At 51.5% G+C, this 25,785-nt stretch overlaps 10 protein-coding genes across 10 annotated transcripts; 6 read left to right on the top strand and 4 right to left on the bottom strand.

Moving 5' to 3' along the window:
- Nucleotides 1-127: 127 nt before the first annotated feature.
- On the bottom strand, nt 128-2,032 carry HETIRDRAFT_102347 (uncharacterized protein; the record flags this gene model as incomplete). Its single annotated transcript, XM_009545139.1, has 2 exons — nt 128-1,957; nt 2,015-2,032. The coding sequence occupies 2 exons, from the start codon at nt 2,030-2,032 to the stop codon at nt 128-130; spliced, it is 1,848 nt and encodes a 615-aa protein (XP_009543434.1).
- A 648-nt stretch (nt 2,033-2,680) lies between these two features.
- On the bottom strand, nt 2,681-4,866 carry HETIRDRAFT_62302 (uncharacterized protein). The gene is made up of 3 exons (XM_009544957.1): nt 4,684-4,866; nt 4,516-4,624; nt 2,681-4,455 (listed from the first exon to the last, which is right to left on the bottom strand). The coding sequence occupies exons 2-3, from the start codon at nt 4,602-4,604 to the stop codon at nt 2,925-2,927; spliced, it is 1,620 nt and encodes a 539-aa protein (XP_009543252.1). The 5' UTR covers nt 4,605-4,624; nt 4,684-4,866; the 3' UTR covers nt 2,681-2,924.
- A 2,024-nt stretch (nt 4,867-6,890) lies between these two features.
- akr1 (Aldo-keto reductase 1) lies at nt 6,891-8,996 on the bottom strand (the record flags this gene model as incomplete). The annotated part of the gene is made up of 11 exons (XM_009545138.1): nt 6,891-6,976; nt 7,041-7,243; nt 7,299-7,349; nt 7,399-7,469; nt 7,549-7,649; nt 7,703-7,717; nt 7,982-8,124; nt 8,331-8,366; nt 8,422-8,545; nt 8,624-8,794; nt 8,966-8,996. 11 exons carry the CDS (start codon nt 8,994-8,996, stop codon nt 6,891-6,893), a joined length of 1,032 nt encoding a protein of 343 aa, XP_009543433.1.
- Nucleotides 8,997-9,544: 548 nt separating this feature from the next.
- Nucleotides 9,545-9,832, top strand: HETIRDRAFT_170111 (uncharacterized protein; the record flags this gene model as incomplete). The annotated part of the gene is made up of 2 exons (XM_009545137.1): nt 9,545-9,681; nt 9,739-9,832. 2 exons carry the CDS (start codon nt 9,545-9,547, stop codon nt 9,830-9,832), a joined length of 231 nt encoding a protein of 76 aa, XP_009543432.1.
- Nucleotides 9,833-10,217: 385 nt separating this feature from the next.
- hpox4 (heme peroxidase 4) lies at nt 10,218-11,185 on the top strand (the record flags this gene model as incomplete). Its single annotated transcript, XM_009545136.1, has 3 exons — nt 10,218-10,671; nt 10,730-10,843; nt 10,905-11,185. 3 exons carry the CDS (start codon nt 10,218-10,220, stop codon nt 11,183-11,185), a joined length of 849 nt encoding a protein of 282 aa, XP_009543431.1.
- A 318-nt stretch (nt 11,186-11,503) lies between these two features.
- On the top strand, nt 11,504-12,740 carry HETIRDRAFT_457799 (uncharacterized protein). The gene is made up of 3 exons (XM_009545135.1): nt 11,504-12,167; nt 12,241-12,360; nt 12,430-12,740. Exons 1-3 carry the CDS (start codon nt 11,651-11,653, stop codon nt 12,654-12,656), a joined length of 864 nt encoding a protein of 287 aa, XP_009543430.1. The 5' UTR covers nt 11,504-11,650; the 3' UTR covers nt 12,657-12,740.
- Nucleotides 12,741-13,432: 692 nt separating this feature from the next.
- HETIRDRAFT_146551 (serine protease S28) lies at nt 13,433-16,231 on the top strand. Its single transcript, XM_009545134.1, has 12 exons — nt 13,433-13,768; nt 13,824-13,868; nt 13,954-14,220; nt 14,274-14,301; nt 14,588-14,644; nt 14,747-14,931; nt 15,002-15,187; nt 15,276-15,297; nt 15,367-15,453; nt 15,516-15,603; nt 15,694-15,820; nt 15,912-16,231. The coding sequence occupies exons 1-12, from the start codon at nt 13,486-13,488 to the stop codon at nt 16,115-16,117; spliced, it is 1,581 nt and encodes a 526-aa protein (XP_009543429.1). The 5' UTR covers nt 13,433-13,485; the 3' UTR covers nt 16,118-16,231.
- A 1,115-nt stretch (nt 16,232-17,346) lies between these two features.
- Nucleotides 17,347-18,229, bottom strand: HETIRDRAFT_170105 (uncharacterized protein; the record flags this gene model as incomplete). Its single annotated transcript, XM_009545133.1, has 5 exons — nt 17,347-17,504; nt 17,571-17,673; nt 17,725-17,950; nt 18,006-18,048; nt 18,109-18,229. 5 exons carry the CDS (start codon nt 18,227-18,229, stop codon nt 17,347-17,349), a joined length of 651 nt encoding a protein of 216 aa, XP_009543428.1.
- Nucleotides 18,230-20,387: 2,158 nt separating this feature from the next.
- Nucleotides 20,388-22,369, top strand: HETIRDRAFT_425330 (uncharacterized protein; the record flags this gene model as incomplete). Its single annotated transcript, XM_009545132.1, has 12 exons — nt 20,388-20,544; nt 20,598-20,734; nt 20,797-20,920; nt 20,970-21,028; nt 21,063-21,249; nt 21,331-21,362; nt 21,410-21,630; nt 21,698-21,707; nt 21,757-21,847; nt 21,912-22,056; nt 22,139-22,168; nt 22,219-22,369. 12 exons carry the CDS (start codon nt 20,388-20,390, stop codon nt 22,367-22,369), a joined length of 1,344 nt encoding a protein of 447 aa, XP_009543427.1.
- Nucleotides 22,370-23,556: 1,187 nt separating this feature from the next.
- On the top strand, nt 23,557-23,886 carry HETIRDRAFT_47466 (uncharacterized protein; the record flags this gene model as incomplete). The annotated part of the gene is made up of 1 exon (XM_009544916.1): nt 23,557-23,886. The coding sequence occupies one exon, from the start codon at nt 23,557-23,559 to the stop codon at nt 23,884-23,886; it is 330 nt and encodes a 109-aa protein (XP_009543211.1).
- Between the last annotated feature and the right edge of the window lie 1,899 nt (nt 23,887-25,785).

The raw sequence follows: 25,785 nt of genomic DNA, 5'->3' as shown, positions 1-25,785 counted from the left end.
CATCTGTGATCGAGATGACCCAGAGGCCGCGGAGTTCAATCTCGAACAGGGCGTCCCTAGGGGACTCCTAAGGGCATCTACAAGTTTATGTTGGACATAATATTCTAGTACAAAGACAGTACATCATTCATCCTCTCCGTAGAGGTGTAATCGTGACCTCAAAGCCACGGCTCTCTCTGACCGCATCAGGGTGCAACAAGTAACTCAACGACCCGAACTCCTCGAGCAATCGCTCATGGACCAGCCCATCCCGTGCGTCGAAGAAAATCCTGTAAACTTCCCTGACATCTACAGATGTAGAGCGGACTACTTTGGCAACAATGTTGATAGGCCTCCGTTCATGGTATAAGAGAGAAGCAAAGAAAACCATGCCGCCCGCATTCGCGTTGAGGTCGAAACTGTTGTTCAAAAGTCCCAGAGAGCGAGCTTGAACGAGGAGGTCCCAGCATCTCAGCTTGACCCGCTCAGAGAGGTTAAGCGTATCGCAGAACTGATGAACAGACTGTCTCTCTTCGGTTTCCCGATCATAGGGTGGAGGCGTCGAGGTTTTAAAATTAGACGCTCGAGGAGTGGAGGGTGGGGAAGTGGGTGGGGAAGTGGATGGAGTCGCGGAGAAGTCATAGACTGAAGCAGATTCAGAGCCCGAGGTAGATTCCGAACCTGAGGAGGACAGCGCGCCCAAAGAGGACTGCGAGCCAAAGGAGGACTGCGAGCCAAAGGAGGACTGCGAGCCAAAGTAGTTTGTGGTAGTCGTTGAGCGTTGGGAAGACTGTGACAACGGGTCCTGCACGGGGGTTCGTGAGCCATCCCGTTGATCGGAGGATTGTACAGATTCTTGTGACTCCTCTTGTGAAGCAAAGAACAACGCGTCGCCCTGGGAGGCGCATTGGAAGGAGTGCTGAGAATCCTGTGACTCGGAGAAGTCGAGGGCGTCGGACACCGCGCGCCCGACTGCATACTCGGATGCTTGACCGACTACCTGACCAACGAGGTACGAATCTGTCGGTTGGAGGTCATCCACGTAGGCGTAAAGGAGTGCATTATCTTGGATTGGTACGATATCTTGAGGAACGTTCTGAGAGACGAGCTCTGGAGAGCCTGGTCGTACAGTATCCTGTGAATCTGAGCTATCAGACTCCTGAGATGAGCCGTATAAGAGATCCTCTGAGTGTATAGAACGAAGGTCCTCGTCCTGGGAGGATCCTTCGGAGTAGTGCTGGGAGGTGGCATGTGAGGCAGGCTGCGAGGATGGAAACTGGAAGGCATCCTCCGAGACGGCATGCTGCAGGTGGTGGTACTGAGCGACATCCTCCGACGTGTTCTTTGAGGCGTCCTGATAAGGCGAGGATCGAAAGGTCCACTGAGATGGGTCTTGTGCATAATATTCACAATCATAGTCCACCTGCGAAGGATCTTGAGACTGCTCGAACCACAAGTCGACTTGCGAAGGATCTTGAGACTGCTCGAACCACAAGTCGACTTGCGACGAATCTTGCGACGAATCTTGGGACAAATCTTGCGACGAATCTTGCGACGAATCTTGCGACGAATCTTGCGACGAATCTTGCGAGCTATTCCCTTCCAAGTTGGTCTGCAGAGAGGATGCAGAAAATGTCGAAACAGGCTTGCGCGTGTTTTTAATGCGCCCCAGTTCGCTGTGGCATAGCGCGACGACCCGCTGATCAAGGCGCATTTGCTCACAGATTGTTTCGATCGATATGGCGCGATCTGTTTCTCTACTGGCGACGACAATGCATGCACCGATGATCGCATCGAGTGGCATCCTCACAGTGTTTTTCTCATAGAAACGCTTGCGCATCTCATGCACCTCGATAGCACCATTCTGAGGTAGTCCAACGAGGTCGCACCATTGTTGTGTCTGGATGATTCTGTTTTCCTCGAGTCTGTCTTGCGTCCTGCTGTCTGTCGAACCTGGCCCAGGGGTTTGTGAGAAGGTCTAGATTACAGTCTACAATATCAGATCGCGAGTCACATTCAGTAACATATTACACACCCTCTGAAGTTCCCCCATGGATGGCGATGGGTGATTGAGATGAGTAGTTTTCGACAAATAGGACGTGAGTAGAAGAGGGGGAAGACACGCGAAAACGCCCGGGAGGGTAGGCTTTTAAGGAAAGTTGAGTGGTCAAAACAGGTACCCGCCAAATTGAGTGCCACACTCAACAGCCGATCAAAATGCTTTGACATGCCTAGACAATAGATTATCGTTTCAGGCCCGGGCTTCTCAGCGTGGCGCTGCGTGAAGACCCAAGCGCAATCTTCCAGAGCCCATTGATCCATGATCACAACATCTGACGCGCTTCTCATCAGTAAGACCATTGTAGGAAGGAGTTGCATATCTGAATGGGTATGAGTGCTTGGGTCGTCCATGAGTGATGAAAATGCATCAGCAGGGTCAAGCGTGGCAAAACTCAACATGGACAGACTGCACTATGCAAGAGCCACGTACCGCCACGCAAGAGATGACATCTGGCTCTTCAATACAATGCAGCAGTACAAAAAAAACATCCATGGCGCACAACCCGAGAGTAGCAACGCCGTAAAACGCATGTCCACGCAAAAAGCCGAGAGGTTGTTGAGCGAAAGCGCATTGGTGACGCGGTTGTGATTTTAGTCCCGAGGGCCTCCGCCGGGTCAGTGCGAGCCGGTGCAATGCGCTGACGCTTTAAGCTGAGGACGTCGCATAAGAGACTGTAACTACAAGTATACGCTCGAGACCTGCTCCATAAATGATGCGTATGTGCTGTAAAAGTAGCCATAAAAGTACAGCGTAAGTGATCTGATACATATGTATATCTCGATAAATACAAGAAAAAAGGGCCTCTCTATGACTTTGTAAGCCAAACACAAGAAAAACCTGTCATTAAGCGTGGCAGGGCGAGCCATGATGTATGATTAGGCATTTAGATGTCATACTGAATCGAAGACTCGAAAATAGAAAGCGGTCGAATAGGAGCAAATGGTTCCACCGTGGTCCCGGAACTATCACCAAGAAGCTCCTGCACGCTGTGCAAAGCAGATAGCAGGGCACCCGCGATCCACGTATGGTGTCTGGAGAGGTGTTCCCCTGCAAAATAGACATTTCCTTCTGGCCTGCGTGCATCCTCAAAGCGCAGATGGAATTGGCCGGGAAGGAACATCGCGTCTCCCGTCGCGTTTTGCGCTGCCCATGCAATGTCGAACGTCTCCATGAGTTGGCCGTATACATCGACGTCGGGATACACTTCGTCTAAGCAGCGGAGGGCTAGACTTCGGCGCTCGATTTCAGTCAGGGAAAGCCATGTACTGGCGTCCGTCATCCAGGAGTAGAGCAAAAGAACGCCAGGCCCGTTTTCACCGATGCCATTGGACGGGTAGACTATCCACCGAATTGGAAGATCCGTCGCTGATTGGCCCCCTCTATTGGCGGATCCGCGCTCCCAAAACCGGGTTTTGAAGCGCATGCCCATTTTGTATAGGGGCTCGAAGTGCATCGAACGAATGGCTAGCTCTTTCGCAGGACTCCATCGAGAGCGATCAGCGATCATCTTCAAGGCAGCGGGAGGGATTGCCAAGATGACTTTGTCGAAGGAATGTCGGAAGATACCGTTGTATCCTTGTGCTGTGATGTCAACGCCATGTTCCGTATCATGAACGCCAGTAACGCGAGCACCGAAAGTGATCTTGTCGAGACCGATGACGTGCGCAATCGCTTGGGGGAGGCGATCCATACCATCCTCAATCGTGAACCACTCCTGCGTCATGAAGTCCAAGTGCTGCATGACGATCTCGACACAGCCAAGTGCATACTGGTTCGTCTGGGAGCAAACCGTCTCCACAAAATCGATCACTTCGTCCTCCCACTGAGCGATCAACTTGAGGTAGTCACGGAAGGAGAGGCTGTCGAATTTCAGGAGGGATTCGAATCCGCGTTCAAAGTCTCGTTCCAGATCCTCGAGGAAAGGTCTAAGGACCTCCATCAATAGAGAGCCTGCTGTGCGTCCGAGGTATCTGGGCGGGACATCCCAATTGATATCTGCAGGCGTCGTGTTCATGACACGATACCCGTCCCTCCGAAGGCCGTTCATGTAGAGGCAGTTTCCAGAGCTGTTTAGAATGTAGGGGATGAGACGGATGTGTTTATCGGAAGGGAGATCGTGGCGGGCGTTGAGGTGCGCAATCAAGTCGAGCACAACCTTTTGCATGGAAGAGTTAGGAATGCGCATCGCGCCAGCCTCGAAGTACTGGTTTTTCTCGGATGAGAAGTGGTGGGTGTAAATGCGACCCCCGACACGATTATTCGCCTCAAAGATGTGGATATTATGGCCCGCTTTCCTGAGGAGGAGAGCTGAATAGAGCCCAGCAACGCCGCCGCCGATGATGCCGATGTCCATAGGTGAAGAAGTTGAGGGCAATGGTTTGGTGATCGTCGGGGCCATTGAAATTATCGTAGGCCTGACGAATGAGGGTCAGACAACCGTGACGATAACTATAAAAGGAAGATATCATGCTCACGATAGAGTGCACAGGCTAAAGTGTTCGAAGTAAGTCAACGCTGAGGCGAACTCAGGATGTGGTGTTGAGTGAGGAGTATGATCGCGCATAGACTGCTTTATATGTGATGCTCGACCTCGTCTAAGTATACAGACATGAGCCATTGATCAAAGCTGTCGATCCGCGCACCTTCTCCATCTGTATCAGCAGACGGGTATGATGGGTGCAGTACGCTAGATAACGATTCATGTTGATAAGCTTGAGAACGCGGATGGTAATGAATAGCGAGTTTGCCGTAAAGTAGAAACACGTAGGAGCTTTGAGCTGGATAAAATTTCCCTTAGAGGCCGGTTTGTCTTTGATGCGCACTGCACCACCGGATAAGTAGCGGGAACAAGCGTCAAGGTATATGAACATTATCTGTTAATCCTGACAATGGTTTGAGTGTACCACCGTGTCCTGGCGATACTGTCCGAGAACCCGTCTGCATACCACCTGTCTGTGTGCGACCATGCTTGAGTCTGGACTTGGGATGGTCAGACGCACGGCGGGTTGGCTGTGACGATGAAACGCAAAGTTGCTCGACTGGACACCCAACATTCAAGAGCTATTGGGTGCTGTCGGGGATACAAACGGAAGAAAAGCTGTAAACCAGTCATAAGAACGGAGCCTTGAGCGCTCTTGAGCTCGGGGCCTTTTTCAGATCCGAGATTCGTAGGCGCTCCGTCTCTATCGACAGATGGCCCCAGAACCTGTTGTTGGCGTACCTTATGCGTCTGACTTGATTATAATTTTGAATATCTGCAGGTCAACTTGCCGACCATGATAGCCACAATCGCCTCGGAGCCCGGACTATCTCGGCGACAGTGTGGAGGCGTGATCCAGTGCAGCCCTCAACATTATAGAAGTGCAGGCTGTGAAACTGGTCGCAACAGGAAGGATGACTGGAAGACTCTGGCGACGTGCGAATGGGCCGGCAAGTTGATATGAAGGTGGTGTCAGGCGTGATCAGCAAAATCGAGCTTTGGTCAATTCGCAACAGCTAGTGAGTGCAAGCGTTTACCATATGCGAGAGTCCATACCAGGCCGTGGCGACGTATATTGCTCTCACAAAGCAATTGTAACCGGCTCCCTATCGACTATAGAAGTTATTTCCTTGCAAGTCATAAAAAAATGCGAAGCCCAGAGCCTATCCGTGTGTTAATCTCTACGATTACGATGATCCAGAAGTAGACATGGTAGTAGTAGACGCCCATGATGACGGGTGAGTTGCTGAGTCCGCTGCTCGTGGCTGTCGAGATCAACAGCTGCCACGTGGCACCCCAACCGTCACTTTACGCGAGCTCCGGTGACAGAACACTCCACTTGCCTATAGTCATTTACTCCGTACCTTTACTGCGCCTGCATCCACATCTTGCGAGGCTCTCGCGCATCATGGGAAATTGTGTTGCTTTTTTCTCTGCGCGGAAGTGTAAAGTCTCCGAAAGAGTATTCGCTCGGTATGGCCACGGAACAAGACAATTAAACTTTCGTCCGGGCAGATTCAAAACCCCACGCACAGCCTGCAGCTCCATTGAGGAAAGGGGAGAAAAAATCCTCGCAGTGCCGTATAGGCGCGCTGCGCCACTATGGGCACAGCGGACACAGGCAGACACAGATTGACACGCCTCGACACCGCGATCTTGAAGGATCTTGGTATGTGGGAACATTCCGAAGCATCAGGGCAGATCAGGGCAGGCACAGTTCTCCAGACCGGGTGGGTCCGTCCAACCCCTTACACTGGAAAGTAACCGCAGTGTGTTCCAATCTTGGAATCCACGGTAGAGGACTAGCTGATGCAGGTGCTTCTCAAGCGCGGTCATCATGCAGCTCGCATCGGGAACAAAAGAAGGGGTGATCTGTTGTTTTCTCTTCCGAAACAACGATATTGTCGCTTTTCCGGCCTACAGAAGACATATTGAGTATTGAGGCTCTCAAATTCTACCATAAACAGCATCCTGGACAGCATTTCGCTACTATGCCCCTGGACGAGCTGAATTTCGATTGAAAGCCTCCAACAGCGTCTAGCATGTTTGGATTGCTGTGAACGACATCGATGACCTTATCACGGGAAGCACTACTATACCAGGACATTTTTTCTGAATGATCTCGATTCGGAAGCACAAAGATACTCGATCTATTTACACAGTCCAATGTCTTGAGGGGCTTTTCACCGAGTGAAAGGCTATGTCAGATAATCGGAATCAGAGTGGTGGAAGCAGAAACACACGTACTTTCCGACGTACCTCACCAGCGTTTGTAACATGCGGAACACGGCCTCGCAGAAAAAAAAACATGCAAGGAACTGTGTCGCTCATGGAGTTTTCGCAGTCTGTGATACACATGCGGAACCAGAACTAAGAATGTCCGAGAATGGGCATTGGCCTATATGCCTCCTCCAGATACTTCACCTCATCACCCGTGAGGCTCACGTCTGATCCGCCTGGAAGATTTTAAAGTAATTGCATATAGATGTGAGATTCTTCAGCAGGAAAGCATGAACGTACCAACGATATCATACAGATTGTCAAGCGGGGTAGTACCGATCACTGGCGCCGCCACAACTGATGTAACACCAAGGATACAGAGTGATTTGAGCCCGGATAACTGCTGAATGGGTGCGAAAGCTGATCTACCGTCCTTGGACAGGATCCATGCCATCGAGATTTGAGCCGTGGAAACTCCCTTGTTTTTGGAAAGTTTTTCCACTCTAGCGAAAAACAACATGAAACCGAAGACCAGACAAGATAGAAATGAAAACATACCTATCGATGACCTGTGCGGCGCCTGAGTCGTCAAGATACATCGCGTGCCATCTATACTTGGAGGATCGGGCGGGCAAATGCTAAAATGGTCCGTACGTACCGATCAAAACTTCCACGCGTAGTTCGTTCCGCTCTTGCGGGACGAGCAAGGAGACCACGACCAGGGGGCGACTACGGCATTGATGCAACACCAAAATGCTGACACATTGAGACGAAGAACGCGGACGGAAGATTGTACAGAAAAAAACACCTTCAGGACAGGCATCATCTCTTGCTCTTCTTCTCGGTAGATCATGTTGTAATGATTCTGCATCGATATGGATGGGGTCAACCCGTGCGCGATTGCGTAGTCTTTTGAGTATAAAGATCAACAAAATTGATAGAACAAACTGATAAGGACATACTTTGCATAGCATGAACTAGACACCTCAAGGACGTTTCAGTGAGCGAGAGTCGGAATCCCCGTGAATATTGATACGCACATTGCCAAGCCCGGCAGGACCCAGCGCAGACTACGTCATGCAGTGCTTGCATCTAGTGTTCGTCTAAGCGAGCACATTGAGGAGTACATAACACTACTCACGGTCTCCTCAATGGGCGTGTTCTCGTCAAATCGATGACGTGAACACGACGGAGTGCCACAAGTCGACTTGAAGGTCAAAAAAAAGTAAGGATATGCTTACATTGCAAGACATCGATATAATCTAACTGCAAGCGCCTCAAACTGTGCTTGACAGAGTCGAAGATATGCTTTCGACTGAGGCCTTCTTGATTAACATATCCGAAGTCCTCCGGATTTTGTCCAACATGTTTTTCTGTCACTGTTCTTGTTACGAGGCCGTGGACCTTAGCAGTCAGATGATAGTCACAATGCAGCTCTCGCTTATAAGTGACTGGGATTGACCTTCGTCATGATCACAAGTTCTTCGCGAGGGAGGTTGTGTTATCTGATTGCCTTGCCAAGAATAGCCCTTTTGAGTAGATCTGAAAGTGTTATCAATTAGCTTGCCTGCACAATAATGACCGACGTACATTTGCAGTATCGAACGTCTAGTGCCGATATCGTAGCTGTATCAAACATATGTGAGGAGTTCGGTGTAGGTGAGATAAAGAGAGTACTCACGCAGCCTTGACATGCCTGATCCCTTCCTCCTCACCGAGCACCCAAGGCATCCGTTCAGAAGAACCATATGACATGCATCCCAGGATAATCCGTGACACCTTCAGTCCAGAGTTGCCCAGGCGCACTGTGTTTCAGTATCAGAGATGGATTCATGATCTCACAGATGAAGACTGATCATACGGCACATGCTTTCGGGGTTGACTTTCCATGATATGTTCGGAGTCTCGGACTAGCTGAAGGGGAAGCGAAGATTCAGGGAGGTGGGGAACATTCACTAATACTCGGTTGTAGAACCTTATGTGCCACCCAACGCCAACTGCGTGCCGAAGGCGATAAGAACCAGAGACCTTGAGAAGACTGTCTTGATGAGGAGCTATGTCAGGTGGTCAAGAGCATGTGAGTTCCAGTTGAAAGGCGACTTCGATCGAATTTAGAGAAGTATGCTGGGAAGCCCAATCATTGTCCGAGGAGTGGCCGTCAGAACAACCAGCAAAACTGGGCATCACACCGACATCGACCAGATGTGGTGAACTTGGTCGCGGACCCCCTTCCCTCGCTCTTGGATCTTCGTACATTGTGGGCCTTCGTGGGTCCGGAAAGGCAAGGCAGTCGAACACGTCACGTCGTTTGCAACTCCGAAGCTTGTCCACTAGCCGCGCTCTTTGACTCCTCTCCATATACCGAGCGGCGCAAAGGTGCCTATCCTCGAATACAGGTGATGAGCTGGACGATGTAATTTGTTCGACGAGAGTGGCCTTCGATCTTCGAGAATGAGTACGTCCGAGGTGCGTGTAGTCTAGAATCTGCTGGTACGTCCTACACCTCTGTGTCTCAGCAATGACTCCAATTGTGGGACTACTTACAAGATCTGTTCGATCATCAGGAGTCTGTAAATAAATAGGATCAGGAGCCTCAATGCTACTAGTATGCTTGCCTCACCCCTCCACCTCCTCGTATGTCTGGAAGTCTAATCAGTTTCAATTCTTGTTAATTGATCTTACCCTTCGCAATCAGATTTCCCACACATCGAAGAGTCCGAGGAGTGGTGATCGACTCTCATTGACTCAACCACGCCTCGTGCAACTCGTGCGTCAGCTGCAATGCTTTCACCAGTGTCCACCAAATGAACCGTGCCAGCACTGTTGCCTATCGTGACCTCAAGCTTCAGTCATTTGGGGAAATGCAAGTCGATGTTTCTTTACGAAAGAAAGCACTTGAACAGGTATGGGCTGCAACCGTCGCTAACGAGATAACTGGTCGGTATGTTGGAATAGTACACATGCAAGTTCCTTCCGATGCTCATTGTTTGCACAATAGGAAGGGAACGGCCGGCCAATGGCAGTCGATTCATGTAGCTCGTGGAATGTCCTCTTCTAGATTGCGCCAGAATCATCTGGAATCTAACATCTGATCAGCTGACGATGGGGATGCATATATAAGAGCGATCGAGGGTGCGTTTGCCTGAGGGTACCTTGACCATACCCCTCAACTTCATCGATCTATCTGCGACTCCCGACTGCACACCACTCGAGGCGACGTGATAAGATAAGGTATTCTCACGTGGTGAGCAGCGTCTATCAGTACTGTCGTGTTTAGGACTGACGCTGACGTCTTCATCAAAGGTGTCCCATCACACTCGCCACTTGGCATTCAGAAGCGCTCCCCGCTCCTTGTATCTACAAGCCCGATCCTTCCATTTCGCCCGTGCGACTCTATAATCGGTGAATATATTAAATTTTACTCGCAAAGTGACTGTGTGCCTTACTGTGACTACAGATTATTGTTCGCGATCCTTCATGGATAATCGTGGTGTTCCTCATGCTCCCACAGGAGTTGTCTCGAGCAATTCCCCTCTAAAGATCAGGGTCTCGCAAGCAAACCATCGTGCATGGCTTGAGAGCATTCGTCGGGTAAATAAACTCAGTGTTTATCCTTCGATAAAGGCTTCTGCCATCGAAGGCACTTCACAGCGAAACCCTCTATCGATGTCTGTGATGAAGCGCGCATCCGCCGTTGTTGTCTCACAGGGATACAGTGTCGTTAGGGATGCCTTCAGAGTCGAGAATAATATCATTACGATCAAATTGTCGGATGGTGAAGGGAGAGAACCACCACCTGACGAATATGATCTCGAAGACAAAACATTCTCAGTTTATAAAGTTGTTGGACTTGATGATGCTGCATCGGTGCACTGGCGAACAACCATCGGAAAGCTATTAGCAGTTCATACCTTAGGGAGACCATTGCGTCGTGTGTTTCTCTTTCCAATATGGTCGAGATTTAATCTGATTATTATCTCTTCTTCTAGCAAGTGAGCCGAAGTGGAAGCTGGGAAGGTTTCCCAAGGGCTACACTTTGTATGTCCACTTGAATGGAGAGATGTCAAACAAGCTCAATGCCAGACGTGATTATTACCTCTATGGTAGGATTCCTTCTGCTTTATTCATCAATAAGATTACAAAGATACTCATTTTTTTTCACAGGATCTACAACCTCGAAGGTGCCCTGCTTTCGATCCCCATATGAATTTGCCTTTCATGTGGAGTGGTTGATGAAAAGCATGCCTACAAAGCCAAACCATCTTCCAGACTGTCGATGCACATATTGTAGTGGAGTCAAACAATGGGAGGTAACCCAAATGCTGAGAGGAAAAGATATTCGAAACCAGAAGAATAATCCTCATCAGGTTAGAAATACGAGGAAGCTCAAAGCTTTGTATAAGCCTATCAGAACAAAGGATAATACTCACATGGAATCTATATGAGACTTTGATTAAAATGTATGTTTATGCCTCTCAAGAATTTTTATGGAATTGATTTTGATTATTTCTATTAGATGACATAGTTTGAAGACTTTCTTGGTATCAATTGTAATTTTAAGAGAAACAACAAGCTATGAAGGGATGTTCTTATTGTTGTAAATTTGATTTACGAGGTTCTTGTTAAGACCATATAATAGCACTCGGAGTGAGAGTCCAGAGCCTATTTAGGTAACATTCGATAGCCAATGATTACTCAGCGAGTTTCTCCAATCTTTGTTGACCACTATATATCGCGTCGCGTCGAGCATCGCGCAATTTTTTCTTCTTCCTTGTCTCGCTGCCCCTTGAACGCAAACGAATCATCTACAACCAGTTTAATCAAAGAAAGCGTTCACTTTTTATACCCCCATCGCGCGCGTACATCGCCCCATCGCCCGAACATAACGAACCTCGATTGATTATCCTCGCATGGTGAAGGATCACGCGAGGCCGAGCGCGAAAGACGATGCAGCGAGGACAACGATAGCGGCGATGGGTGGCTCATCGGCGCCCCCCGCCCCTAGCCCCACGTTCGCCAACCGCCGCGCTGCGATCCTCCGGATCAACCAACTCGGGCCCGGTGCATCAGCCTCCTCGTCCTCCGCCCCCACCGCACGCCCGCAAGCGCGCGGCGCCTACCGCCAAAAGCATACGTGGGGGCAGGTGCCGCCACACACGCACTCCGAGCCGCCGAAAGAGACACCGCGACGGCACGGTGGGTTCACGTGCGTGTCCCCGTACTACGAGGTGCGCGGGAACAAGATCACGCTGCGCGTGTCGGACGGGGACAGGACGAACGTACCGCCTGCAGAGCCGTACGTCGTGGGCACCGACGGGCGCGTGTGCTCCTTCGAGCGCGTGTGGCCGAGCGAGTGGCCGGCGAAGATGTGGAAGAGGAAGATCGGGCGGTATTTGGCGCGGGTGGTGTTTGAGAGGGGTCAGGAACGTGAGTAGCTCTCGTTGTGTGGTCTATTGACGTTTGTGGTGGAGAGGGCAAGAGCTTACTCGTCAGATCTCAGCGGGAGAGCACATCTGGGCGCTCTGGAAATGGCCGGAGGGGTATACGCTCTGGGTGAAGAAGACCAGCAAGCTAGGCGCGGGCGAAGACCACGACGTCCGACGGGATTATTATCTGTATGGTACGCCCAACGCGCGCGTCGCCTTTCCTGCCTCCGCCTGACCTGATCCCTCCCACGCATCTTTCGCAGGATCCTTGAGCCCGCGGTGCCGATACTTCAGCTCGCCGAAGGAGTTCGTACTGCACGCCGAGTGGTTGATGAAGGGCATGCCGCGCGATGGGCGGAACGGCCCCTTGTGTCGATGTGAGTATTGCTCGGGGCGGTCGCAGACGGAGCTGAACGACACGATTCTGGATGTGAAGCACGCGTTCTTGCCAGCTGTGTCGGATAACGAAGAGGGGGAAGAGGATGACTAGAATATAGTGTGTTTGTTGTTGTATCGAAGACAGTAATAGTGTACGCGGGAACAGCGAAGACCAACAATCTAACGGTCTCCACGGGCCAAAGCGATGGTGATGTGAGCAACTAAGACGTGGTGGAAAAAGTAGCAGCACCTCGTTTCGATCGAGGGACCTCAGGGTGACCAATGGTATGGGCCCTGCGCGCTATACCAGCTGCGCCATGCTGCTTAAAGTACGAGGCCCGTTTGCATGCTTCAGGCTGCTGGGGCTTCACGTCCCTAGGTAGGCGTGACATTGTCATCTCGAATTCATTCAAGTTTATATTTGTTCGCGGCAACAACCTACTGTTCTTCCTGCTGTGATTGGTTCAATTCCGTGCCAGCTTCACAAACTCGAAGAATGAGCATGCCTCTATATTGTTGAGCGTTGTGTTATGTCCACTAATTTATTCAAGATGAGTTTGTGATGACGATGTCACGCCTGCCCAGTCGCCTGCCGTGTGATCGCAGCCTCATCTTCTGGTTGCCTGGCGGTCTGGCCGTGCGCTTTGCAGTCGCTGCTCGTCGTGTGAGTGCGACGACGGGTGCCAGGGCCCAGAGGGTGCCTAGCGATGTGCGAAGGCATATGGCGCACTTATCGGACGGTGTGGCCGTAGGCGTGCGCCATGCGTTCCTCGTCCCCGCATCTTGCGTTTGCGTCGCGTGCTAGTCAGTGCCCGGTCATAGAAGCAGCCCACCTTCCATCGTCCCGTCGCCCTATATAAGCCCCTGCTTCCCGATGTCTTCTCCAAGGCCCTCCCCATCCTTCTCCCCCCCTCTTCCCCGCTCCCCCGAGAGCTCCAGCCATGCTCTCCCCCCTCCTCCTCGCCCTCGCCGCCTCTACCGTCTCCGTCTCCGCCGTTTCCAATGGCCGGGCCCATCCAAACACGCCGCCATTCCCCCTCCCTCCGATCGCGTCGCTTCCCGCGGAGAAGCATCTCGCCGCTTCCGCCCCCGTCAGCAAATCCGGCGCGACCATCCCGCCTTACAACACGACCTACTACTTTGACCAGCTCATCGACCACACTAACCCCGGTCTTGGGACGTTCAAGCAGAGGTACTGGCACACGTGGGAGTTCTACGAGGAAGGCGGGTGATACTCAAATATATGCACGTTCTGTGAGCTTATACGGTCATCTTGCAGGCGGACCTATCATCCTGTCAACTCCTGGCGAGGCCAATGCTGCGCGTAGGTCCATTTACGCGCGCATACATGCGCATTTACTGACGCATACTCCCGCATATATCACCTTGCACTCCTTGTACATGCACAGCCTACTTCCGCTATCTCACCAACGCGACCGTCAATGGCCTCCTCGCCCAGCAAGAGTCCGGCGCAACCGTCGTGCTCGAGCACCGCTACTACGGCCTTTCCAACCCCTACCCTGACCTCTCCGTCGCGAGCCTCAAGTACCACACCATCCAGCAGGCGATCGAGGACCTCGAGTACTTTACGAAGAACGTGAACTTGCCGATGCCTGGCGGGGACAAGGTCAAGCCTGGCCAGGCGCCGTGGGTGCTCATGGGCGGAAGCTACTCCGGTGAGTAGCGTGTTCGCAAGACGGATCATGTGCGCTTATTCTCGTGGTGCTAGGCGCGTTGACTGCGTGGACGATGGTCAAGTGAGTGGAACGTTCGCTTGGAACTCGTCGGTGCCATGGAAAGCCCTTCAAGGGGTAATTCGAGCTGCACATGGTGCATGCATGGAGATGTGTCGGAGACCGACATATTTTCTTGCACGACCCGGTTGTTTCCTCGCGCTGAATCCACATTCCCTCCGCGCGCTATATATCCGCACGCGTCTACGCGTCTATATGCGCGCGCGGGACTGTTTCTCGATGGAATTGATCGACATTCTCCATTCTATTCCCAGCTGTGACCACAATGCTGATGGGCGCCCATGTGCAGCAAACCGGACCTCTTCCAAGCCGGTTACGCGTCATCCGCGGTCGTCGAGAGCATCATGTACGTACCTTATTCCCCGCCATTCCTTTTCGGGTCGTCCCTTTCTGATAACCGTCTCTCCCCTTTCCATGTTCATCATCTTCCACAATCGTGCCCACACAGTGACTTCTGGGGCTACTTCGAGCCTATCCGGCAGTTCATGCCGAAGAACTGCTCTGCCGACGTGCAGGCCGTGGTCGCGCACTTTGACAAAGTGTTCACAAACGGAACGAGCGCAGAGCAAGCGGCGCTGAAGGAACAGTATGGCATGTCAGACGTGACGCACGCGGACGACGTCACCGGGGCCCGTATGTACTTCTATCCTTCCTTCTCTGGCTGTTGGATTCATTTTCGCGCAAAACTTATTTGGTACAACAGTGCGCAACAACCTGTGGGATTGGCAAGAGTTGTCGCCTACAACGGGTGCTGGCGCGCAGTTTTGGGCATTCTGCGACGCGCTTGAGGTCAATGCGGCGGGCGTTAGCGCGCCTGCGAAGGGCTGGGGCGTGAAGCATGCCTTGGACGCATGGGGCGCATACTTCAAGAACACGTATCTGTCGATCCGTACGTGTCAATGCTTACCCGTGCGCTCCTGAAAGTGAGACTGACGGGTGGCTGTTCGGTGCATCCATGCTTTCGTTGATGCGAGTAGTGTGCGATGACCAGACTGCCGAGTGCGTGTACCATACTCTTTGTGCGAGGGGGAGTGTTTTACTCACTCACTATATCTTTGTCGTCATCAGAGAGTGCTTGGGGACGTACAACGCGAGCCAGTCGTACTGGACGGATGAATCGATCGATAATGCTGGGCGCTCGTGGACCTGGATCGTGTATGTGTCTGCTTTTTCGTACATGTGCACATACTAAATGGGTGTCTTCTGTGCGGATGCAGATGTAACGAGGTCGGATGGTTCCAGGACTCGGCACCCAAGGGCTACCCCACTGTCGTCTCGCGCCTAGTGCACCCTTCTGCCGATGAGGTGCGTGCATCTCGATTCATACTTACCGCCGGTCTTGTGCCGTTTCTCACTCGCCTGCATTTTTTTAATGCGATCATTTTCGGTGAACAGAGGCAGTGCGTGCAGATGTTCCCTAAGGCGTTCAGCTCGCCGCCCGTGCCGGGCGCCGCGAAGACGAACGCCGCGTACGACGGATGGAATTTGAAGGTTGACCACCTGTTCTTTGCGAACGGACAGCGTGCGTGCCCTCTTCCTTTTCTACGTCCATCGCTTCGACACACATCTCTTTTATCCATTGCCTGCATGCTGACCTCATGTCCAACTTGCAGGCGACCCTTGGCGCGACGCGACCGTCTCTGCGGACGGATTGAACGTCCCGAGCACCGCGAGCCAGCCGATCGCGGTGAGCGACGGGTTCCACTGCTCCGACCTGATCACGCGCGCGGGCACGGTCGACGCGACGGTGAAAAGCGTGCAGGACGCGGGCCTCAAGGCGATCGGGGCGTGGTTGAAGGAGTGGGAGGCCAGCAGCTGAGCGGGACCGGTCGATGACAAAATGATGTGTTGATTGTATGGAGGGTGGGCAGAGCGGATGGGGTTGTTGCTGTTATTTATTGATTGTGAATCTATTTTCTCGGATGCTCGTTACCGTCTTGCTTTCCGGATGCTAGGTGGATGTGTGAGGTGTGGCCAGCGGGCACGAAATCATTGTGCGATTCCTAACGACCAGAACAAGTTCTTCGTCATCCACTGTATATGCTACATCGTACAAGGTTCATGCTTAATTCAACGGTGACAGCTGGCAATCTAAAACAGTATTATACCACTTGGCAAAGGACAAGCATACAATAAATCACCTCCTTCAATAAAATACCTACAGCGAAAGCGACAGGCTCAAAATATTTCACTTAAATAGGTTCCTCGAGACGGTGTAAAGCGTCGCACGAGAGGCCGACGTACCGAACCACAGCGGCTCAGACAGGCGTATACTCCTCTTCGTCCAGCCGGGGCTTCTTCTCCTCGAACACGCGATTCCCACCCTCGTCCTCCCTATTCACGTGCCTGATTTCGTTCTCGTTCTCGCTGTCGTCCTCGTCCTCGTCGCCGGCGCCGTCGCCCGCGCGCTCGTGCACGGTCGCGATCCCGGTCGTGCGCTCGCTCTCGGCGCGCGCGGAGCGCAGCTGGATGACGCTCGGCTGCGAGCGGCGGTGCTGCCTGCTGACGGAGACCGAGGCGGAGACGCCGCGCGCGCGCCCGGGCGCGGCGGCGAAGCGGCTGACGGTCTGGCTCGTGTCGGGCCCAGGCGTGTCAGAGAGGTCCCAGACGGTGCTCTTGCGCGCGAGGAGGACGATGACGGCGGTGACGTGCATGGCCTGTGGCGTCGCGATTAGTGCCGGATGGGTGAAAGGTGATATCGAGGTGGAGGGATTGGGGTGGGGGTGCTTACGATGAGTTGGATGCTCGATGCGGTGAAGAGGTTGCCGGGGACGGTGCCACTGTCGACGCCGTATTGGAAGATAATGAGCAAGATCTAAGGCGGGAGGGAGATGCGTGAGGTTGTCGATCGTGCAGGCGCTGTGCGGTGTCGACGTACCCATACGATCCACAGGAGCACGCCGGACTCGATTACCAACATCACCAGCTTTCTCGTCCGCATTTTCGGGACGAGCTTGAGCCTGGTGTCGATGAGCTCCCGCTTCAGCCTGACGGCGACAGTCAGATCAGAGACCATGGTAGCGACGATGTTCAGATGGCGAGCGCTACTTACCATGCTACGCGCGCGATGAGCAAGGTCGCGGCTACGTTGGCGAAGAACTCTAGCATGATGATGACGCCCTGCGTGTACCGCACGATGAGTCTGGAATGGTTCGATCCGGTGAGGAGGAAGTTCCGCTCGAACGTCGTCGCCACAAGCGTGATTGCTGCGAAGAGAATGCAAAGGTCAGTTCTTCTTCATAGATACTATGGGAAAAGGCGCAGAGACTGACCCATCGCGCATGTCAGAAGCACGATAGGCAGCATCGTCGCCTTCCTGTATTCAGCGCATAGGACCCAGGCTCTCCACACCACAAAAGCATCGCCCACGAGGTACTGATCATGGTTCAGCATAGTCTCCATTATTCGTGCCGGACAGAAACTCACGCTGAACATCGATAGATAGACGCCGGCAATATTGAAGTGCAGGATGGATTGCGCGACGATGTCGAACTTGTCCTGCAGAGGCTGCTCAGTGTTCTCGATGAGCAGCCCACGGATCTGCCTGATGACGCTCGCCAGGAACGTCCCCCAATCCGCCGTCGACAGGCCAAACAGAAGCAACATGACGAAGAACATGGGGAGATTGTAGCCCTTGCCCAGCCCTTTTCGTCTGATCGTTTCAACGAAGTGAGCGAGAGGAAATCTGGTGCGGAACGGAACCTTACAATAATACGTATATCGCGAAGGCCACCATGATGACATAGATGCCTCAAGAATAGAGTTCGCGAGTTTGTGAGTTGCATTGAAAGAATAAAAGATGACTCTTACCGTACAGGAAAGTCTCGCAGACGAGTGATATCACATTTTGAAGGATGATGACACCCGCGTGATGAATAGCGTCTGGGGATTCACTGACAACACTGGTGTCCGGGTCCGTACTATTCGACATCCGGATAAGCCTGTTCTAATGAGTTGGACACGGGCACCAAAAGAAGATAGGGTCTAGCTTAAGCAAAGACAAGAGAGTCTTTATAGCCCATCCCGACAGCATCTCGTGTCCTGATCATCTCAGTAGCACAGTCGCGGCATGTACAATGATCTCGACTCCCTACCTTATTCTGCAAACGGCATACTTGATTATATGCCCGAGCATTGCCTCAAGTAGCGCGCAAAATCCGGCGCCTTGCCATATCTGTTTCGAAAATTAGATCTCGACCGATGGCTGATCGTTGCCTCCCCTGATACACAAAAAAGTAAGAATATTGTCTCGTCTGAACCCTAAGGGTTTTGTGATAGCAGGACTGTACATACGTAGTCCCGAGCTACAACCAGGAGGATGTGATCCAAGAGGACATGAAATACTGGATCATTCGGCGATGATATGAATAACCTTGTCACACATACGTACGACCTATTGCCTCGCGCAATGCACAACACAGCCTTGATACTCGCAGCCTACCCACAATCCATGATCTACGACGTGATCTGAGAAAAGATATCAGCAACTGTAAGCATGGCAGCCTATGATTATCCTAGTCTTGGGGCCGTGAGGTGGCGGTTCACGCTGAGAGCGGACAAAAACTGATTTGATCCTCGTCCAAACAGCTTGAGATTGAACGTCTCTCGAGATCAACCGCGTCGATCCGACGCTCCAAACAGAGCGAGGATATTGAGCCGGCTCCTCAACATAGGTATTGCTCAAGGTAATTTAGTGTTCGCAGAGGCTGAGTTGCATCGATCAAGCCTGAAATAGCTACCGTGTTTGCAAGGATGGGCGCCTTCCCAGCACAAAGGATCGCTGCAACCCTCAGCTTCAGGAGCATATCGAGTATAAACCAACAAGTAAAACACTGAAGACTATATTAAGAAACAGGTTTTCAACGCAAAGCTTCATTTCGACTCAACTCGACCATCACAAACCTATGCTGTGGAAGTGATATCAAGTTCTCTGCAAGCAACGCAGATTTAATCCACATTTCAACAACACAGCGGCTCAAGATAATTCCCCGCGGAGGACATAGAATCAGGTGGAAAAGCAGAGCATACCAAACCAACTCACATCGCGCCGCGGTCGAGCTCAACAAGAAACAAGGCGCATTCTTCTCCGAATCGAATTTGAACATATTCCAGTTGTAGTAGGAAGGACGAAACATAGTCGGACCAGAATCAATCCAAAAGATATCAGCATCGATGTTGGTGCGCATACAGGTGTATGCACACGTCCCATGAGACGCGGAATGTGTCTCACCTCATCACCATCCTGCTACTCTCTTCCTCGCTCACTTCGACTATCAATTTCATTTTCTCCCTCTCCATCCTGGGCCCTCGTGTCGACGTCGGAAAGTGACGTGCAGGCGCCACAGCGTGGTGTGTGGACGGCATTGGTATCCACGGAACGTTAAAAGCATAGTGAGTGTGAGATACACGCAGCTCGCACTTTGCGTTAGAATAGCGGGAATACCAGGTCGACTATCCATGTAAGTGAAGCCCTAGAGCTTTTGTACAAATACGATATAATACCGTGCTGCAAAAACGCTTGAGCTTCAAGGTTGGAAGGACTGTGCTCACTGTCGAGCATTCATCAAGGACCCTGTTCTCTGTGTGGAGGGTTCCCGTTGTGGCGTTGGATGACATTATATATCTCTTTCCCATCGAGGATGACTCGCTTCACGAGTCGAAGGCGAGTAGAATGAGCTTCATGAGTGTCGTGCGATGAGAGCCGCCACGTGCGAGAAAGCGGAGCGGCACTGAGAGCTGACTTCCGAGCAGCTCACTAGGCTTCACCAGTGCTTCACCAGGCCCAATATGACTGACTTCTCGTTGTTGCCATCCGCTATGCTATCACCAATACAGTGCCGCCAGTCTCGAGCAAAGACAGAGAAATCCTCTCAAACTCAGCCAAAGAGCTAGTTCATCTCCGAGCTTGCAGAATCAATCTGACCCTCGGCGCGCTTGAACCTTCACTACTAGATGGGCCAATTATTGTCAGGGATATCACGCTAGCATTTCACGTTCGGATATGCCTGGCCCATGAAGTGGACGGAAAAGTTGGAAACAAACTGAGCGCTAGTCTCCGTGCCAAAAGTAGAGTCTGCACAGCAACCGTAATGACCATCTATATCACACCTGAACCACACAATCGACACTTTCCACTAAACTTGACCTCATTGAAGCCTCGATCTACGTTGATGCTTGCAGAGAAACACGACATTCAGGGACACGGGCATGCACTGTCTGCATCAGGGCTCGTTGCACGATTGACAGGTGAGTCATTCGTTGTATCTGTGGGATTGCGCAGACACTGATATCTTCGATAGGGATCAACATTGAAGGTGAGTTTCGAGAGCCAGGACGCAGTGATCGATTCGTGGTCGTCTCCATTGACGATCGAGAGGAGTGGAAATCGAAGAAATGCTCTAGCGGTTCACGACTGCATTGGCAGGAGGATCATCGGGTGTAGGTTTTCAACAACCACTTCTCCGTTATGGACTGGTTTGACGATGTTGATGTAGATAGCTTCACCCCTCGTCGAGCATCAAGTTCGAGATCTTCCGCAGTGGCATCCTCTCGAAGATATCACCCGACAAGAGATATCTGCTTGGACAATTCTTTGGGAAGGCTGTTGAGCTCCTTGAAAACAGTACATCCTTGTTTTCTCTACTGGTGATGTACAGCTGACACTGTAATAGGCGTGGCTCTTGACTTGCAGGACCTTACTGGCGCCCGTCTTGCTAGCGTCAAGATCAAGGTACAGCTCGCATTAGTCTCTGATTCCCCACAAGATACAATGGACAGGGTCTATGCGGCGATTTATCGTCTTGACAACGGCATATTCTTCAATATCTGAAGACATCGATGCGTCCGCTACAATGGCCGAGGCCGCGTATTCATCTACAGAAACGGCTAGTAGCTGCATACCATCTCTGGGACAGGCACTCGAAGCCGTCGTGAAGATTGCCCGCACATTCAGTGACATGCATCCATCTAACCTTCCTCACACTTCGTGATCTCATTATCCTTCTGTATTACGGATTTATCCGATATTGAAAGTTTCGTGCACGGTTCTCTTTTCGGTGTACGAGGTGCGTAGTTCAGTGTTCAAATGTACCATAAATGTCGTTTACGATAGGATCTATCAAAGGCGTGGAAAGATGAGTTACTTCAAGACAAGTCCGTCAGAGAACTAGCGGAGTCTCTGCGCGAGATAGTCTGTGCCGCCCACGAGTGTCCCGACCTATCGGTCATCAAAGGCACAGAGGATGTCATCGAAGCAATCGGCCAGATATCACTGGAGATTGCTTCTTTCATCGACAAATACGCAAGACGAATCTTTGTAGGTGAGCTTTGTAGGTGAGTCTATCGTGGGGCCTTCTCGGGGTATTTTGGATTGCTAAGTTCCTCACTAGCATTTTTTCAGTTCGAGCTGTGTGAGATGCCTTGTCCGGTGACATGAAGACCCGTCTCGAGTTATTCCAGGCACGCTGCCAAAATCTGACGGAGAAATTCGGCAGTCGCATAAGCAATGACACGAACAGGATGGTCCGTCAGCTCAAGGACGGGAATCTTGGTGTGGAACTGTTCTCAGCACGGTCTGATTATGGCAATAACTAACGAGCTGTTCGGAATGTCAGCTGAGCGGCATAAGGAGATCCTGCAGTGGCTGAATGCACCTGATCCCTCACAAAACTACAACACTGCGCGAGAGAAACATCGAGAAGGGACCGGCTCCTGGTTCCTCAGCGGAAGCGAGTTTTCAAGTTGGAAGAACCAGTCAGGGTCGTTATTATAGGTCGAAGGAATTCGTGCGTATTCTGCAATTTTGATAAAATTTTGCTTGAACATTGAAGTTTTTCTTCAGCCGGATGCAGAAAGACCATTTCATGGTGAGGTTACGAATAGCGTCTCAAAGCTTGCATAGACTAATCTGCCTTCATTCAGCACGTCTGCCATCAAAGATATTATGGATCATTGTGCTACCGATCGATCTACAGCGGTCGGGTACTTCTTCTTCGACTCCAGAGACGCCCAAGAAGGTCTTCAATGCCACGAAAGCCTTGTCCGCTCACTCATCGAGCAGTTTACTCTCTAGTGCACTACTATGCCCGACGCATTAGAAAAAATTTATGGAGTGGGACAATCGCAGCCATCTCTCAAGGCCCCCCGCGACACTCTTCGGCTCATTCTCGGTCTCTTCAAGAACGCATCTGTGATCATAGACCCTCTTGACGAATGTCCATCAACGCTGATAGCTCATGAGGAGCATTCGGAGAGAGAGAAGGTTCGCAGCTGGACGAAAGAGATCGCTGACTGGGATGGATTTAAACAGCGTAATGCATCTTCTTGTGACTAGTCGGGACGAGCCAGATACTATACGCGAATCGCTCCAATTACTGAGTACTATTAATATTCGCATCGAAGGCAAATTGGCAGGCGAGGATATCCGGCGATATCTTGTGGACAAGTTACGAACGGACGAAGGGCTGAAGAGATGGAAAGACAAGTCACAAGAAATTCAAGCAAACGCTTTATCAATGTCTCAGGGAATATACGATTACTCGTCTCTGTACATTGCTCTGATGCTAACATGTATTTGTGAAGGTTTCGATTGGCCGCTTTGCAGCTAGAAGAACTACGAGATTGCCGCAACCCTCGTCAACTCAAAGAACAAATGGAAAATCTCTCCCGCAGTCTGTACGACACTTACGACAGAATTCTATCAAAGCTCAGCGGCAAGCATCGGGAAATGGCTCTTACATTCTTGCAATGGCTGGCTTTTTGTGCTCGACCACCACATCTCAAAGAATTGGCTGAGGTTATATGTGTCGATTTCGAGACAGACCCACGTCCTTGTTTCTGCCCAGATCTGCGCTATGATCCTGAGAGGTTTCTGACGATTTGTTCCAGTCTTATCGTGACCTCCACCTCAGGCGATGTGAAAAATTAGCCTCTACCAGCCATTGCTTTACTGACAACCAACAAAGGAGAGATCAAGCTAGCGCACATGTCCGTCAAGGAATTTATCTTTTCCTCTTCTGCTCGCAAACTCTGTGGCTATGATATCAATGAGAAGATATCACACTCGCTGATTGCTCAGACTTGCCTCGCCTACCTACTGCAATTTGACACCGTGGACCTCTGAAACGAAAAAAATTGTCGAGAATTTCCCACTTGCACCCTACGCCGCAGAAGATTGGATCTCTCACGCTGAATTTGCAGCAGATGGCGGCACGGGCACTTTGCAAACCCTTATCGACACATTGGTTTTGGCCGATTCAGATGGCCCTTTTATCTCTTGGATTCGACTTCATTGACCTCGATGGCCCTTGGGTACAGGTGGACATAAACCGATCACCTGATGGTTCTCGCCTTTATTGTGCGTCACTTGCGGGTCTGCAGGATTCATCGTTGTCCCTCCTTGAGGGTGGTGCGAATCCCAATGCGGAAGGAGGTCAATTTCACAGTGCGCTACGAGTAGCAGCATCTCACGGCCACGAACAGATTGTGCGACTGCTGCTGGAGCAGGGTGCAGACGTGAACCTGCAAGGTGGACGGTACGGGAGTGTACTGCAGGCAGCGGCATATCACGGCGATGAGCAGGTTGTATGACTGATGTTGGGGAAAGGTGCAGACCCCAAGGCACTGGGACCGCACGGAAGTATCCTCAAGACAGCACGTCGCCGCCAATTGGTGGTCAAACTGCTGCTTGAGTACGACACAGAGTGGTTGGATGGAGAAGAGGACGAGCCGGATAGTGAAGAGGGCTCGGAGGATGGTGAAGAGGACAAACCGGATGGTGAAGAGGTTGAGGAGGATGGTGAGGAGGATGAATGAGATAGTGAAAGTGATTGATCTGAATGTCTGATATTTTGCTTGTGCGAACATATACATATCGTATCTGTGGATTCGGGATGATGATATGAGATCGATGACAATAGAGAAGAGGTGGGGGAAGATGCCTCACCGTAGATAACGCCCTGCGTTCCAACACGCTATATAGTACATATTGACGCTCCCAAGCGGAACCTTGGTGTGCTTCCTTTGGACACTTACTTAAAAGTTCTGCAATCGAGTGTTGGACCTTGCCTCTTGAAGCGACTGCATTTCTGGTGCTTGTGTTTTTAGCGGCTTGCTTGAAGGGAAGCAATGTATGCTGCGTATGCAGATATATGAGCGTCCCGTAGCGTACAGGTACGTGCCTATTCGCTGACGACACATCTTCAAGTCCTCCTCTCGCACCGTTCCTCTCCCCTCCTCTTGCTCTTACGATCTCATTCGATGCCAGCCAGGTCACCAAGCTCCCCCTCCATCGTAATACGCTCTCGTCCTCGACCTCCCCCTCGCGCAGTCACTGTTATGTTGAGATTGCCTTTCCAGCTTGTCAACATCCATGCCTACCGCGGCATATCCGCGCCACGGTGTATTTGTGACGTCCAGCCATCCCCAATCGCGACAGGCTCAGAGTATGCACGGTGCACAGCCGATGTGTTCACGCCCATGTCGGTATGCATGCATAGGGACACGCGTGGGATGGAACCCCGCGGAGGGGCGCTGCGGAAATGGAAGAGCGCGACGGTTGGGTGAGGATAGAGGACAGCACAGACGGTAATTATGACTGGAGGAGAAGGATTCTATGTAGCAGGCAGACTAGCCGTGTTCGAATCAGCACAACAAGCATAGACGCTTGGCAGCAGGGGACAGGGAAGTAGAAAGGAGGAGGGTAAGATATGACCTCGCGCACTATTCAAGAATCCACTGAGGAGTTGGTGAGCTATATGGGCCATGGCCCAACCGCAGACCGGACGAGTAGCATACGCAGAGTGACTTGAGAGACAGTAGGGGATAGCCCAGCAGCGGCAGGTACAACCACAGCTCGACCACGGACAGGACTCGCAAGGTTGCGGACAAGTCGTTGGGACTGAAAGACCGCCGCCATGGTTGCAGTCAAGGGTAGTGGTTGCAGTGGGCAACACAGTGACGGGCTTTCGGGGTACGAACCTGTTGAGCAAAGCTTGTAACCTCGACTTTGTGGAATTATGCCGCGCTGTCGAAGGCTTCAAGGATCTCTTGGGATGGCCAGAAGTTGGTCAGATCCGGGCTTTCGGGGTTTGAATCACCCGTAGCAAGCTTGTGTGGCTGCTTCTAGACTCTTTGACTCCAAAGCCCTCCCAAGGGTGCGTTGTGTTGATCGTCTTCTTTCTCTTGCAGCCGCCATGCCCGAGATTCTCCATGCCGGCAGTGCAGTCATGTGGGCAGAGACCTAGTGACCTTCCACGGCTTGAATCTCAGACCGCGACGTTTTGGGGGTGGGAGGCGGTTGAGTATTATATATATAGGAAAGCTGCTTCGTATGACTGATTGAGCATTCTGCAGCAGGCTGATAGGGATTTCTCGTGTTTGCAGCATTGTCAGCCGTTTTTTAAACAAATGCGTACTTAATGTTGCATCGTGCGTGAAAACACCATTGCGAGGAGAATATTGCGAACGGAATGCGGCTTTCCCTCGGCC

The sequence above is a fragment of the Heterobasidion irregulare genome (genome assembly GCF_000320585.1).
Source record: "Heterobasidion irregulare TC 32-1 unplaced genomic scaffold scaffold_03, whole genome shotgun sequence".
NCBI lineage: Eukaryota > Fungi > Basidiomycota > Agaricomycetes > Russulales > Bondarzewiaceae > Heterobasidion > Heterobasidion irregulare.
This window is presented reverse-complemented; position numbering and strand designations above follow the sequence as displayed.

Coding starts and splice junctions, on each gene's coding strand:
- HETIRDRAFT_457799 (XM_009545135.1), top strand. CDS start 11,651: ATGGTGAAGGATCACGCGAGGCCGAGCGCGAAAGACGATGCAGCGAGG. Junction 12,168..12,240: donor GTTTGAGAGGGGTCAGGAAC/GTGAGTAGCTCT, acceptor GTCAGATCTCAG/CGGGAGAGCACATCTGGGCG. Junction 12,361..12,429: donor ACGGGATTATTATCTGTATG/GTACGCCCAACG, acceptor CATCTTTCGCAG/GATCCTTGAGCCCGCGGTGC.
- HETIRDRAFT_146551 (XM_009545134.1), top strand. CDS start 13,486: ATGCTCTCCCCCCTCCTCCTCGCCCTCGCCGCCTCTACCGTCTCCGTC. Junction 14,221..14,273: donor CATGGGCGGAAGCTACTCCG/GTGAGTAGCGTG, acceptor TCGTGGTGCTAG/GCGCGTTGACTGCGTGGACG. Junction 15,821..15,911: donor GTTCTTTGCGAACGGACAGC/GTGCGTGCCCTC, acceptor TCCAACTTGCAG/GCGACCCTTGGCGCGACGCG.
- HETIRDRAFT_62302 (XM_009544957.1), bottom strand. CDS start 4,604: ATGCGCGATCATACTCCTCACTCAACACCACATCCTGAGTTCGCCTCA. Junction 4,456..4,515: donor TTTAGCCTGTGCACTCTATC/GTGAGCATGATA, acceptor CTCATTCGTCAG/GCCTACGATAATTTCAATGG.